Source organism: Protopterus annectens, chromosome 3.part0, assembly GCF_019279795.1.
Source record: "Protopterus annectens isolate FY-2018-M chromosome 3.part0, PAN1.0, whole genome shotgun sequence".
Taxonomy (NCBI): Eukaryota; Metazoa; Chordata; order Ceratodontiformes; family Protopteridae; genus Protopterus; species Protopterus annectens.
Genome location: NC_056731.1, coordinates 1,195,994,462 through 1,196,010,202, shown reverse-complemented (window position 1 = coordinate 1,196,010,202; position 15,741 = coordinate 1,195,994,462). Strand labels below are relative to the sequence as shown.

General features: G+C 40.8%; 1 protein-coding gene across 1 annotated transcript in view; it reads right to left on the bottom strand.

Annotated features, from left to right (window-relative positions):
• LOC122797021 (dynein axonemal heavy chain 5-like) overlaps nt 1-15,741 on the bottom strand; it is a 374,439-nt gene that overhangs the window by 286,228 nt on the left and 72,470 nt on the right. The window contains exons 4-5 of the mRNA XM_044065790.1: nt 6,306-6,541; nt 5,572-5,790 (exon numbers count right to left, since the gene is read on the bottom strand). Of these exons, the coding sequence (XP_043921725.1) occupies nt 5,572-5,790; nt 6,306-6,541 (455 nt within the window). The remainder of the gene's footprint in view (nt 1-5,571; nt 5,791-6,305; nt 6,542-15,741) is intronic.

The following is a 15,741-nucleotide window of genomic DNA, read 5'->3' as shown; positions in this document are numbered from 1 at the left end:
ATTGCTATTTCTCAAGCTTCCTAATAATGGTGTGTACCTTTTGCCCCAATTCTCTATAACATATTTTTTAACATCACTCATCATTTCAACATCATATTTCCTTCTCCTTGAAAAGTGCTGTAATATATTCCAACTCAATTCGCATCTCCTCATATCTAGAGGTCATTCTAGCTGCCCTAATACATTGACATTTATATACATTATAGAGCAGTTTCCTAGGCTGGTTACTGGTATAAAATAAATAATCATTAGAAAAAGTATTCTTTCTATATATATTTGATTTATAAACCCTTTCATCATGAGAAACAAATGTATCTAAATATGCTATACCATTATTACTAGTATCATGTGTGAATTTTAAAAAATCACTGCTATTGTTAATAAAATTAATAAACTGAAAAAATCATCTGTTTCACCCCTCCATAAAATATATATATCATCTAAAAACGAGTGTAATGCACCACTTTCTGGAACCATTTACTCTTAAATAAAACTTCATCTTCCCAATTTAGCATTACTAAATTGGCAAAAATTGGTGCGCTGGCTGAGCCTATAGTGATACCTCTACTTTGTTTATAATATTCCCCTTCAAATAATAAATAATTATGTTCCAGAATTAGTGTCATACACTCCATAATTAAACATACTTTGTCCCATCCCAGATTTGTATATTTTCTTATACTATTACAGAACATTTCAAGGCCCTGATTTTTAGGAATGCATGAGAATAAATCCACCACATCTATTGTAACATATAAAATATTATTAGTATCCATATCTATAGGGAAATTAGACAAGAAATCCCAAGAGTCTTTTAACAAATGAGGGATGTTACCATAAATTTCTTTGAGCCATTTATCTATAGCCACTCCTAAAGGGAAAGTTTTAGATCCACTACCCGAGATAATAGGACGGAAAGGAGGATTTTCAATACTTTTGTGGATTTTGGGAATTCCTACTAGTTTTACCATAAATGGATATTGCACCTTTAAAAAATTGTATACTTCATTAGTAATACGATTATCTATCAAAAATTCTTCTAAATAGGAATCAATCCTTTGGTAGGCTATATTGATCTCATTTAATGAAACCGTTTGGTAATTCCCTGATTCCGTAAGATGTGCATATAACTTCTGATTGTATTCCATTCTAGCATAAATCACAACTCCTCCCCCTTTATCCGGTTTCATGATACGTATATCATTGTCTCTACTTAATTTATACAATTCGTCCCTTTCTTCAATAGTTAAATTATCCTTGAATTTTTTCTTTAGGGCAGTATTCTTGAATTTATAAATATCCCTATATACCTGTTTTTCAAATATTTCTACCTTAGGATTCATCTAAGGAATAAACTTGCTTTTATTTCTTAATTTCTTATCATTGGTATTCATCTCCTCAAAATTCATACCCTCCTTGTCCTGGAACATAATTGCCAAATTTAATTTACGTGTGAATAGTATAACTTCTTTCAAATGATCAACCAGATTAAATCTGGGGGTTGGAACAAATTTCATCCCTTTCGATAGTAGATCAAAATGTATACTTTTCAACACTTAACTTTGAATAATTATAGATGTAAAATTTATTATAAATATTCACCACCCCTTCTGTATGCATATTCTCTTCTTCAACTGTCTCATATTATTATATATTATAGTATATATTAATAAGATTTTATTTGATTAACTGAATATTAACAATTTTTTCAGTATATAGATATATTAATTTATATATATATTATATGAGCGTGATAGAACTGTAAAGTTTACATTAGTATAGTTTTTATGTGTTTAGATATGGTTAGTATATAGCTTTAAGAAATTTTTTAAAAAAAATGGCACCAAAAAGTTTATTTAAAAGGTATGAAACACCTGGCTTGATTAGTTCTGAGGAAGCCTACGTCAGTTAGGTGAAAGCGTTAAAGTGTATTTTATCCGTTTTGTGGATTGTGTAAGCTTAATGTATTTTTATTAAAAAGCATTTAAACAGCTAATTTGAGTGTTTTGCACTACGTTCCCTCCATTACAAATGTCACAGACCAGATTGAGGCTTTGTGTGTGGGTTGCGTGAGTGGAGTTTGACGTACGGATATGCAGCAACTCCATCAAGGCTGGGTCTGAGATGGCCTTGTATGTATGCCAGACACACGTCACCTCTGAGCAGTATGTATGAAACTGAGTAGATGGGACAGGGCTTTTAGCTTATCTGTATAGGATAGGTGTTTGAGACCCAGGATTTTCCTGGTCAGGAACCTATGTGGTCTCTCCAACTGCTGCATGTGCTTGGCAAGGTACATGCCGAAGGGGGCACTGTACTTGATAATGGGTTTGATAAGGGAAGAGTATAGAGATGTTATGACCTCCTTGTTTCTGGATGAAATACCCTTACTTATGAGGTGAGCCATGTAGAAAGTCTTCCGTACAACAGAGCCAACCTGGAAGTCAAAAGTCAGGTTGCTATCAACCTGGGTGCCAAAGTCCCTCACAACTGATTGAGTACTTAGCACGTTGTTATTAATGTGATAATTAGTGGGGACTTCATTTTCCCCAAAGGGGATGATGCATTTCTTGGCATTCAGTTTGAGGCCATGCTTCTGGCACCAGTCATTAGTTTGGGTAAGGCCCTCTTAGAGGATGTTCACATCACTAGGGGAATTTAAGACAGCACCCAGCTTTCAGTCATCTGCAAACTTCATCAGCCACAGACCACTGGTTTTGGCTTGCACCTCAGAAAAGTATATCCCAAACAGTAGAGGCCCCAACACCAATCCTTGGGATACACCACTCGTTATGCGTCTACTACTAGAGGTGGCTTCCCCTATTTTGACTGAGTGGGTGCTATCAGTGAGTCAATTAGTTACCCAACTGGTAACATATGGGTTGATGCCTGGCTGGGAGAGTTTATCTATTATGCCTTAGTGGGGAATAGTGTTGAAGGCTTTGGCTAGGTCAAGGTAGGAGGTGTACACCGTCTTCCTCTCATCCATGGCTTTAGTAACTGTTTTGAAGAAGTCGACCAAGTTTAACAGGCATGATCTCCCTTTGACAAAACCAAACTGTGTGGGGTCAAGCGTTTGGAGGTTGCAAATGTCCTTGTTTATAAGGTCAATGATAATGCAGTCCATGGCCTTGCAGATCAGGCTAGTCAGGCTGATGGACCTGTAATTGCCTGGGTCAGTGGATGCTCCACCTTTGTGTAGAGGGATGACAGTGGCTGTCCTCCATTTGGCTGGGATGAAGCCGGTGCTCAGGCTTTGGTTGAATAGGCTGCCTAATGGAGCTGAGAGCTAATGCCTGAGTTTATGTAGGATACAGCCAGCGATGTTGTTGGGTCCCACGGAGACTGTATTTTTTGCCGTGGAGAGGGCATTAAATATCTGCTCCCTGGTGATGAGGGAGTGGGACAGGTACTGGGGATGTCCTGGTTTACTGATGGGGGGGGGTTTCACTGAACCTGTCTGCCAGTAGGTTGGCTATATCTACGGCGTTTGTGCATGTGATGTTACTGACCACCAGTTCAGAGCAGATTTGGGTGTTACCTTTCAAATTGTGGATGTATATGAAGGCGGCCTTGTGACTGTCCTTACTGGATGTGGCCAATTTGGATTTGAAGTTAGCCTTACAGGATTTCACCAGTGACCTTGTCTGCTTGTTCAGACAAAGGAAAGACTGCTTCCAGCTTGGCACCTGCTTCTTCTTGGTCCTGGATAGCATTTTTTTTCATTTTTATTATAGAGTTTGTTTATTGTTGCTGTCCACCAGACAGGTTTACTCTTCCTTGAGGAAGATGATTTGGTCCTGTCAGTTATATTATGCCTTCAATGTTAGTCATGTTTATACTTTTTGTTAGTTATCTATTTATTACAGTTCTTTCTACACAATTCCTTTTATGCTATATTTTGCCACGTATTCTGTGCATGTCAGTTTACTTGGTACCTATATACTTAAAGTGTAATGTCACAATTTCCATATCAAGTGTAAATAACCAATCCTTAAAGAATGGCTTACACTTCTTAGCACATACCACATCAAAGCTTAAAATGTTTGATCCAAAAAGTGTTTTACTTTTGACAATTAATTTTGTTGATATGGACCTTCCCTTGAAAAAATTCTTTAAGGTGAAAACACCTGACTTAATATCATTCAAGACTGAACCCACAATGCCTTACTGCCTAAATTAGTGCATATATTGCTATTTTTTTTCATCTTAAATGCAGGAAAACATGAGTCTTACATGTCAGCAATATCTCACAGATGGAGCACCCTGTATTAAAAAGTAACATATGTGATGATCTTTTAGTGAAACCATAATGTAAGTAAATAACTGTTCTTCTAAGAAGACTAATATTTTTATTACTGAAAATTCTATACTGGTGTATGTAAGTTATTGTCAGTACCTAACTGACATAATTTTTTGGGTTTAGTGATAAGGAAAACCAGAATTAACAATGACACTAAAATATCAAAAAATATGTCATAATCTTTGTTTTGTTTCAAACCACTTGCAGCTTTACTATCGGGTATATCCAGAAATAAAATTAACAGTAAAACTTAAATATGAGCAGTAAAACAATATACTTTAAGTGACCAACAGACACATGTTGGGTGGGCATTTAAAACTCAGTGCCAAGAAATGCATAACACTATCATTTGGGAAGTTGGCTATCACTGGAAACTACCTCACTGATAGTAACCCCCCCCCCCCAAGAGCAGATCCAGTCATCAAAAATTTAGGGAAGCATGCAGACAGTAACTTGGCCTTCGACTATCATGTGTCTACAGAAGCAAGGAAAACATTGTATGCTGCCAAACTTATAAGCAAAGGTATAAGTTTAGGTAAGTCATTGTTCCACTGTTCCACTGTATTCATCCCTCATCAGACCAATCATTGAGCATAGCTCCCTTATGGAATGTACCTAACCAGACACACGCAACAATTGAAATGGCCACAGAGGTTCTTCACAAAATGGATATTGGGTGGAAAAAAACATGTCCTATGTGGATCGCTTCAAAGCCTTATCCCTTATCTCTTACAGACTGTTGAGGGGTGATCTATGCCTGTCATACAAAGCATCCTTGGATCCTGCTCTAATGGACCTCCTACATATCTGCAAAACAAACAGAATCAGAATTACCTGGTTTAGGGACTTAAACCTTGCTTACAACATAAACAGGACACATTAGAGGAGAAGATATGCGTCTCAGAGAATGCCACTTCCCTAGCCCAATTCAAGCATACTTTGGACCAGTGGATGGAGAATTGGAAATTCATCCCATGTCTGACACCAATGTCCCTAATGGACAGAGGCAGTCTGTAAATGCTTCACCATTAAGCTCTAGCTTAAGTATACCCTTAAGAATAACCTTAGGGTTATGAAACTTAACAGATACATTTGGGATGCATGACTAGGCATAAAATGGCCCTTGTGGTCATTAGCTTAATATATACCTATCAAGATGTGAAACCATGTCGCTGCATTCACAGTGTATGCACATACACCAAAAAGATAAAAAAAATATTTGAAAGGATGACTGACAAATTGATGTTATCATCATCATCATTTTTTACCTTTTCATAGTCCACATAGAACTGACTAGATTCCTCAATGAAAGCCTGTACATTGCTGATAAGTTCACCTCGGAAATTGGGCTGCAAAGTAACTAGTTCATTCTGGACTTCAGTGGCTCGTGCAAGCAGCTTCTCCCATGTATAACGCAGGGTGTCTACTTTTTCAGCTTCTTCTTTTGCCACCAGCAGCTCATACTTATTTAACATGGCATATGATTCCTAAAAGAAACAGGTGCAGCATGAAACACTGCAGGAAAACTCCTAGTATGCTGACTGTATATACTGTAATCTGCATCTCAAAAGGGCATTGAGAAACTACTTATTAAGAATGAAAGTATTAGGACTACCTAGTAGTAGTCCTACAAACAGAATAAACTATAACAAATTAAAAGTAAAATATTCAGAAAACTATTAAACCAGTACTTCACGCTCTTTGGATGAGCTATACAGTAGTCTAAACAATGCTGACTAAATTCAATTATGTTCTAGGTAAGAAATGTATAACTTATCAATATGACTGTGTTTTAGTCAGAAGAAACACCATAAGAACTGAAATTGAGTATATGTTGTGCATCATCATACCCTTTTCATCTTTTTATATTATGTTGCATTATTATCAGCAATTAATTTAAGTTCTTGAAGGTTTTCCTGTAGGCATACCTTTGTAACCATCTCCATTACACAGCTGTGTTAGGTCGGCATGTACTGCCTATCACACAAACAGTTCTGCTTACCTCAATGGGTCCCACTTGAAAATCAGTGGTGATCTGTTCTTCCCGGATCTCTTTAAGCGCAGCCATAACAATTCTTATGTCATCCAGATCCTTGATCTGTCGACTTAGCTTTTTGGTCACCTCCTCAACAAACAAAAAGATCCTTTCCATTTCTGTTCTATACTTCTTGTTACAATGCCGGCCTAGATCTGCCATCCAAGCCTTTGTTTCAGCCATAAGTGCCATTTTCAGGTCAGCTAAGAAACACATCAAGATAAAACAAATTTCTTGGGCATGATGTCAGAAACAAGCAACATGTACAATAAAAACTGGCTTCACATGTGTTCCAAAAATCTCCCTTCCTTGTCCAGCACCCAAGACTGCCCAGATTATTTCTGTTTATGCCTACACAATCAAACCATTAGGGAGTACAGCTGCTTTTCATTATCAAACCATACAGTTCAGAGTCAAAGTATATTTGCAAGACAGCCTACTGAATGTGTTTGACTAAGACTAGCAGTGAATAACCCAATCAAAAAATAAAAAATGCTTAAAACTTCACTCTTCCTCATAAGTGAATAGCAGGACTTTAAGGACCATCTCTTCCATTTTATACCAGCATACTGCACAATGCAAACAATGATTTTTAATCCTAAAATATTACTTGTCATATTGTGAATGAGAAAATGTGAAACATGTATAAACAATGCAGGGTAAAAACAAACTGGACAGTAATGATGAAAGAAGACATGCCTGTACCATTGTTGCATATGAACACTGAAAAATGTTCTGTTGCCATCACTTCTTTAAACATCTTTTGCCTTATTTCTTTCTGCCACATTGGTAAACTAATAAGAGATATGTATACTCATCATATCAGTTGACCTGCAAGAAGTCCTACACAGAGGACAACTGTTGAGATAGTCTTCTGAGATCCTCACCTTGAGCCAATTATTCACATTATCTATAGCCAAAACTCTGAAGGGCCTATGACTCCCACTAAGACATACATGTGGTGGCATTTCATAATAGGAATAAGAAAGCCATATCACATCATTATATTCTTCAGCTTGAACCCCGTAACACCAAGCACACACATGCCAGAATCACCTCTAATCTAAACAACTGATATAGTACAGGACAGCTGTCAGTCAAGATGAAGAACTTTTACCTCTGTTCAGTGAAAGCCTTTCTGGCAGCCACTATCACCTCTAGACTTCAATTAGAAGGTCTGGTGGGAAGAAAGGATCTACTAGAGCAGCCAGACCTGAAGGTAGGGTCACAGGTTGCTGCCATCTGAGACTGAATTCTCTGGTTGTACCAGGATGGGAGCCTTACTCCCCCGAGTCCTTCCAAGTCTCCAAAGATCAATGATGCTAAGTTTTATTCTTTCATACCTGAATTTTAGTAACTGGTAAGGTGGCACAGTGGCACAATGAGTACCACTTCAACTTACAGCAACAGATTCTCCAGTTTGATTCTTGGATGCTGTGCCTTCTGTACACAGAGTGCATATCCTCTATCTGTTTTTTGCGGTTTGCTCTGGGTACCCCAGCTTCCTCCTAGACATGTGGTGACCTAGTTCGCAATTTTATATTCTCCTAAATGTGTTCGTGCATGTGTGTGTGTGTGTGTGTGTGTGTGTGTGTGTGTGTGTGTGTGTGTGTGTGTGTGTGTGTGATGTGGAAACATGTCTGGCAATCTACTTCCATTCCATATTTGTCTAGTAAACTCACTGTATAGTAACGGCTCTTCGTGAGGTCACAACAAGAATTATATGCAGCTTGTGAGGAAGACTACAAGCATGGAATGACAGGAAATTTAGAAAGAAATTCAGAAACCTTCACCCCCATGTAAACAAAGAGGTTATAAATGTCATCAATTCCTTCTTGAATTGCTGAAGTGAGCAGAATGAGGGAAGGACCATTTTATTTGCCATGACACGAAGGTCAGTCTCTGCAGTGTCCCAGTTCTGGAAGATCCTAACCAGACCATTTTCCCATACTCTCTTTTCCAGAACACATCTGAAAATAGAACTGAGGAGGTCTGCAAGCAAATTCACTTCCCACTAGGATATGAGAAGCTGTGAGTAAGATGCATCACTTTATGGTCTGCTGCTAGATTTTAATCAGAGAAGTGATTATGCTTGTATACTGCCTGGATTGTTTTATGTACCACATCACATTCTGACTGCCACACAGGAGAAGAGGAGGCCCTAATATCAGCTCACCATCAAAAACTTAAAGGACAAGGAACACCATGCTCAACTCAAGATTATGTGCAGAATCTAGTCATGTGGGAGAGCTCTTGGGCTCTACATCAGGAAGACGGCTGTTAAGACTTCCCACTACATCAGCAAAGCATCTGCTGTGAGACTCCCTGATGTGTTCAATAGAAGAAAGAGTACACTCACCTTAAGGTTGCTAGGGGTTGTCCTCTACAAGGGTCTAGCAGCATTAAAAAGTCAGTAGGGACATGATAATTCTTCAGCTATGGAGGGTGGCACTGAGATACAGTTGGTAGCAGTGTCAACTCACAGCAAGAGGTTCTCCAACTTCATTCGCATCTGCCGTGCTTTCTGTGTGGAGTCTGCATTTGGCCCTGTGTTTGCATAAGTTTTTCTGGGTGCTCCATTCACCCCCATTACAAAGGCATGCAGTAGGTTAACTGGACATTCTAAACTGGCCATAAGTGTGAGTGTGCATGCATGTGTATGGTATTCAAGAAAAACCACAGCAGGGCTAGCTACCAGACAGTGTGAACACTGGCTCTAGATGACTGTCAATGTTGAAGAGACATCTTGATCCCATGTGCAAAAATGAGAAAAAAGGGCTGTGGATGGATGTATGCATGGGTGGACAGATGGACTCTTCAGCTATTGATGCCACACTTTCCAGAAAAGCAACTCCAAAATCAGGCAAATGAGGTAGTGAAATTGGTGGCTACCAAGGAGTACAAAAGAGTTCAGCTCCTTGTCTCAAATGAGCACATGCCTTACTGCAATCATACCAATGTGGGTCTGATGAAGAAGCCAAGGCACTGGAGAAGTTGGGCAGAGTAAGGGACAAGAGTGAGTGGATGAGTTCAGCTCACCTATCCCAGGATCAGGGATGTGGTCTGGTCCCAGAGTGTGTCTGGCACCTGCTAGGTGAGATACTGGGTGGTATGCAAACAGCAGGGGAAGGAATGATGAGCATTTAGTCTGCCAAGTAGGGTATCATACTGTAGCTGAATTTAGTGCATGCATGCATGTAAGCATAAATAATCAAATGGGTTAGTGCTACAGTCACATCTAAACTGTGTATCTATGGTGAAGGGAAACATTAACAGCAAAATACTCCTAACTCCATAGAGTGGCACCTACAATCATTGTTCTCATCTCTCATCATTGTCCACAGATCGTGATGACAGACTACAGGGATTATGGGGCTAAAAGTGTTAACTGATGGTTATGGGTGATAGGAGCCAAGAAAAATAATAAACCGGCAAAGAATGGTTTGGTCCTCTACCCACTTCTGCATTTTCACACATAGGTTCATAGGTGTGGACTAGGCTATTGGACCTGGAGTCTTTACAAGCCTAGCCCTTAGGATTACCCTGGCATTGGGCCACCCGACCTTAGTTCTCAGTGCCTCTGTTGAGTAAGGCCACTGGAGTGATCCCTGGAGTGAATTTTCTAATTCAAATCCACTCATCAAGATTTCTTTTGATGAGGGCCTGTAAGATGCTCTACTTGACATGTATGGCAAGTCTATTTCATAGCATGGGCAGTCTCTGGGTTATGAACCTGTCCCTCCATCATGTTTTGGGATTGTGGTAATGAGGCTGAGGTCTCTAGAGTGTGTGTGGTGCGGAGGGATTGGAATTTCTTTAGATGTAGCATTTCTAACAGAGCTGGGTCAGACATGGCTTTTATGTCAAGCAGAGATCGCCTCTAAGTAGGCAATATGAGACAGAGAATAGTTGGAGTTTTTTTAAATCTGTCCATATAGGACAAATGTTTAAGGCCTAGGATCCTTCCTCTTTGTGAGATACATTTGAGGCTTCTCCAGTTGTTGCAAGTGTTTAGTGAGGTACATCCCAAATGGGGCATTATACTCAATGATTGGCCTAATGAGGGAAGAGGACAGGGAGACAATGACCTCTTTCTTCCTGGATGCAAAACCCTTAGTAATAGGATGTGCCATATAGAAAGACTTTCTGACCACAGAGGCAATGTGGTGGTCAAAAGAGAGGTTGCTGTCAACCTGTGTTCCCAGATCTCTTATAATGCCTTCTGTGTTCAGCGGACTACCATTGATGTGGTAATTCTTGGGAACCGGGTTTTTCCCAAAGGGGATGACGACACATTTTTTTGGAATTGAGCTTAAGGCCATGGTTCTGACACCAGCCGTTGGTCTCAGTGAGGCCTTTCTGTAGGGTGTCAACATCACTTGGGGAGTTAATAATAGCTCCCAACTTGCAGCCAGAGTCCCTTTGTGTTGGCCTGGACTTCAGAGAAGTAGAAACCAAACAGGAGAGGATCCAGGACCGAACCCTGTGGGACTCCACTCGTGACTGGTCGGCAGTCTGAAATGGAGTCAGCTACTTTTACACTGTGGATTCTACCTGTGAGCCAGTTTGCAGCCCACCTAGTGATATAGGGGTTGATGCCTAGCTTAGTGTTTTTCTATGATTCCTGAGTGGGGAATAGTATCAAAGGCCTTGGCCAGATTTAAGTAGGCTGTATGAACCATCTTGTTTTTATCCACAGCTCTGGTAACTGACTCAAAGAAGTTGACCAAGTTGAGCAGGCACGATCTACCTTTCACAAAACCAAACTGCATGGGATCTATAGTTTGGAGATTCCCGATATCCTTTTTTATTAGGTCCATGATGATGCGTTCCATAGCTTTGCATATCAGACTTGTCAGGCTAATGGAGCAATAGTTCCCAGGTTCTGTAGTCGCTCCTCCTTTGTGGAGAGGGATGACTGTAGCAGTGCCTGAGGTGAGGCTGTGATTGAACAGGGTACACAGGTGAGGTGCCAGTTCACTCTGTAGTTCATGTAGAACACAGCCAGGGATACTGTTAGGTCCCATAGAAGCTGTATTCTTGGCCTTGGATAGTGCTGTTTTAACCTATGCAGCAGTAATACTGGGTGCCTGGCAATCTACTGGTATTGTGACTGGTCCTTTGGGGAGGAAGAGAGGGATAAAGCTGGCACTAAATCTGTTGGCCAGTATTACTGGCAATATCTGTTGGCTTGTTATAGGAGGTATCATTGTGCAGTAGCTCAGAGAAAATCTGGGTATTGCCGTGGAGATACTTTACATAACTATAGAAGGCCTTGTGGTTGTCTTTACTATCTGCTGCAATTCTGTTTTTATAGCTAGCTTTAGAGAATTTGATGAGGGATCTCAACTTTTTGTTGAGGCTGATAAGGGAGTATTTCCAGTCTTGGGACTTCACCTTATTCTGCACCAGTTTGCTCCTATTGTTGTAGAGTTTGTTTATGGCAGGGGACCACCAGATTGGCTTCCTTTTTTTGGAGGAGGGATTCTTGGTTCTATTGGGTATGGCAAGATACATGCATTTGTGTATGTGTTCGTACAGTGCACTGGTGTATGATTTGGTGGTCATACAAATATTCTCCATTTGCATGGGTGCTGTGAAGTTAGCTACCTCTGTTTTTAGGAGCCCAAAGTTAGCTTTGGAGAAGTTTTTCATGGTGGCTACCTTTGCGGGAGTGGGGTGGGAGGGATGTGGATTTCCAAGGTGATTAATTTGTGGTAGGATCTAACCAGGAAGGAGTTGACTATTGCTGTAGAGCAATGCTCACCCATGTTAGTAATGACCAGGTCAAGGATGTTGCTACCTCTAGTGAGAGTAAGAATGAGCTGGTCCAGGGCATTTGAATTCATGAATTCCAGGAAACGTTGGGCAAGTGTATTGGTACATGAGTAGTTTTCCCAGTTAATGGAGGGGTAGGTGAAGTCGCCCGATATGAGAGTGTTAGTTTGGACCCTAATATTCTCCAGGATGCTTAGGAACATGGAGTGTGAGTCTTGGGACATGGTTAAGGATCTATAGCAGGCTACGACCTGAAATGCTGTTAGCTGCACCTGAAGTATCTTAGATGCATTATGTTGGGCTACCAGTCTAGAGGTGTGTGCATCCTTTATCAATATGGAAACACCACCCCCTTTGGAGCTTCGGTCCAAGTTCTGGGGCTGAAAGGTGTGGAATGAGTTGTAGCCTGGTAGTGTACGGGTGGTTTCTGCTGCCTTGAACCAGGTCTCTGTTATGGCACAAATGTCAACATTCCCCATTTTAAGGAGTGCTTCGAGCGATTGCATTTTGAGATTTAGACTTCTAGCGTTTAGCAGCATGACCCTCAAATTGCATTTGTTTGTAGCTGTTATAGTGGTAATTTGGTCTTTGGAACACCGCCTAAAAAAAGGCATTATAGGGGTGGCAAGAGCCTTGGCCAGTATCTGGAAGCCCAGGAGTGACAGATGCAGCACATCTCTGGCAAAGCATCGAGATCTGTCAATCATGTCATCCCAGGCAGACAGATACTGGATCCCCTTAGAATGACACCAGAAACTTAGCCAATTGTTGAAATCAATAATTTTCTGCTTGTACTGTGGTATCATTCTGGGTGACGGTAGGATGCTGCTCAGGGCTAGGGTCATACCCACCTGGGATACATAATCCGAGAGCTCCTCCATGTCTCTTTCTTGTAGTCCAGGGAGGTACATCTCAGGTCATTCACACCCACATGTACAATAACAGAGTCGTATTTGTACCTGTTGTTGAGGGATATGAGTGTGTGGATTATGTGGCAGATCCCCATTTTGTGAGCAGAAATGACCATCACCATTTCAATGAACAGAATCCTTTGAGCTGGGACCAGAGAGGACAACTCCCGATTGTGGGTAACCCCCTAAGGGGTACATACATGTTACAGTCAAAGGAAAGCTCATAACCAGGTAGCTCAATGGTTTACTCAAAGCAACAAGTCACAGAGGCAAATAAACAAGAGCAACAGGCATTTTCCATAAAAGACCTCCAGCACAATGGCCAAAATAATGTTAAACACTTTTGGCACAGTAAAAAGCAGCAGCAACACTATGTAATGAACATGATACACATACACATAAATCAAAAATAATCTCCTGTAAAGAGCCCAAATGTTTATATGTAAAAGGCATCCATCATGTCTACTGACACAATCCGGACCTCCTGCAGGTATCCTGCTGAATCACCAGCAGTCAATGTGCTTGTTGAAACAGCTGAGGTTCAGGGTGGAAAGAAATCCCCCCCCGAAATGAGGAAAAAAATGAGAAAAGAACTATTTTCTCTCTCCAAAGAAGGAAAGACTCCAAGGTCCTTTGAGAAGGAAAGCCGGGATTTGTTTCAGGAGCTCCACGGAGAAAGAATTGTCTTTAAAGGAGATCATAATCAAGATGGGACAGTGCAGTGGTGTAGTGGTTAGCGCTGTTGCCTCACAGCAAGAGGTCCTCCGGTTCGATTCTTGGCTGGGGTGCCTTCTGTGTGGAGTCTGCATGTCTGCCCTGCATTCGTGTGGGTTTCTTCCAGGAGCTCCAGTTTCCTCCCACATTCCAAAGACATGCAGTAGGTGGATTGGACACTCTAAACTGGCCCTAGGTGTGACTGTGTGCATGTGAGTGTGTGTGGTGCTCCCTCTGGGGAGGGTTGGGCCTTGGACTAGCAACCTAACCTCGTAAAACCCGTACCTGCTATGGAAACAACAAGTGTTGAAGGGCACTCATTGGCTAGGTCTATATTATAAGACCGAAAGTTGAAAATCAAGAACGCTGTAAATGCTGAAAATGCTGGACCTCAACCTTGCTATTGTTGGGAGGGTTGCACCCCCTACACACCTCGCTAAATATACCAACTCTGAGATTGCACTACAGTGAGGAAAGGGCAAATATTCTAATCTTCACTGTACTGCGATCTCACAAAAAGTACTTCAAGGTCCGGCAGTTTCCACATTTACAGCATTCACGATTTTCAAGTTTCGGTCTTATAATATAGATCCCGTTGCCCAATGTGCTGTATAGCATGGGAGTGAATCCAGGATCCAGGGATAATCAAGATGACTTAAGGTGTGACCATGTTAGATGACATGCTAAGAACTCATCTTTCATTTTCCTTTTTCTTTAACAGTCCTACAAACTGAGGCAAATCCACCAACCTCCTTATAATTAGCGCCACTGCAACATTCCTTAAAAAGTTGCTCCTTGTCGCATGTGGCACGCAGCAACAAGTGGAGTCAGAAATGACTGACACTTGGCAGCCTCTCTCTCACTGTAAGGAGGACCATTCTTCATGAAATGAGTCACCCTATAAAAAATAAGAGAAGCGGGGGGGGGGGGGGGTCATGTTATAAAAAGGAAGCCACAACATGCATAGTAAAGCAAATGTTGAATACCAAAAGTAGAAATTCAAAAGCATTCAAAAAGGGTATAAGCTTTTTTCTATATGGATTTGTAATTTAATATTCGTGCTTGGTGTACACTGTCATAATTCTGAAGTACAGCTTCAAAGGGCAAAGCTAAAGAAAACAGAGATTTCTTTACATTTATCTGCCTCGGTCTCAAAGATCTTGGCACCAAAAAATCCCATTCCCAGAAGAATTCACAATGGGGGACAACCTCTTCCCTCAGCTCTTGTAAGACTGGCCTGTGCTCCCCAATGCAGGAGTTAAGGAGTAAAGAAAGTAACTAGGTTTTTTGTTAATGGAAACCAGCTTAAGGGAAGCACATTACAAATTCACTGCCAGGATATGACAGGTCTGCACAGGGACCTGCAATGGGTGTTCTATTCTATAAGGGTACATATATATATATATATATATATATATATATATATATATATATATGCATCAATAACTAACCAAACATCAAGCAAGGAATGCACACATTTCCAGCAAAGTGGAAAGCCACTGGGCTCACCATTTATGACAGGTGCAATGGTGGGTTTGCCAAATGTGACAAAAACCCTGCTTTAGCTTGGAGGATATGAGAGAAATAGGACACTCACAGCCATATTTCAATGACTAAGTATTCACTGTGTGGGTCATGCTCTCAAATCACATGAGCAGACCAGCCTTGATGCTGCTCTGGACACTGGAGTATGGGCTGGACAGATGGGCCAGTGCTATAGCCATATCTGAGCTATTCATCTGTGGTGAGTGGAAACATTAAGAGCAAAATGCTCCTAACTCCACAGAGTGGCATTTTAGCTGCTTAGGCTGCCTCTCAATCTACTCTCAGCAAAAGCAGCCAATGGTAAATGTGAGTTTGATCCTTTATTACCAAAGGACAGCACATAGTGCACAGAGTGTATCAGAAGAATAGATACAAAATGGAGAACTTTGACCAATTCCTAGCCTGCCAACCCCATACCTTCCTTCCTTCCTTCCTTCCTTCACAATGGCACCTGC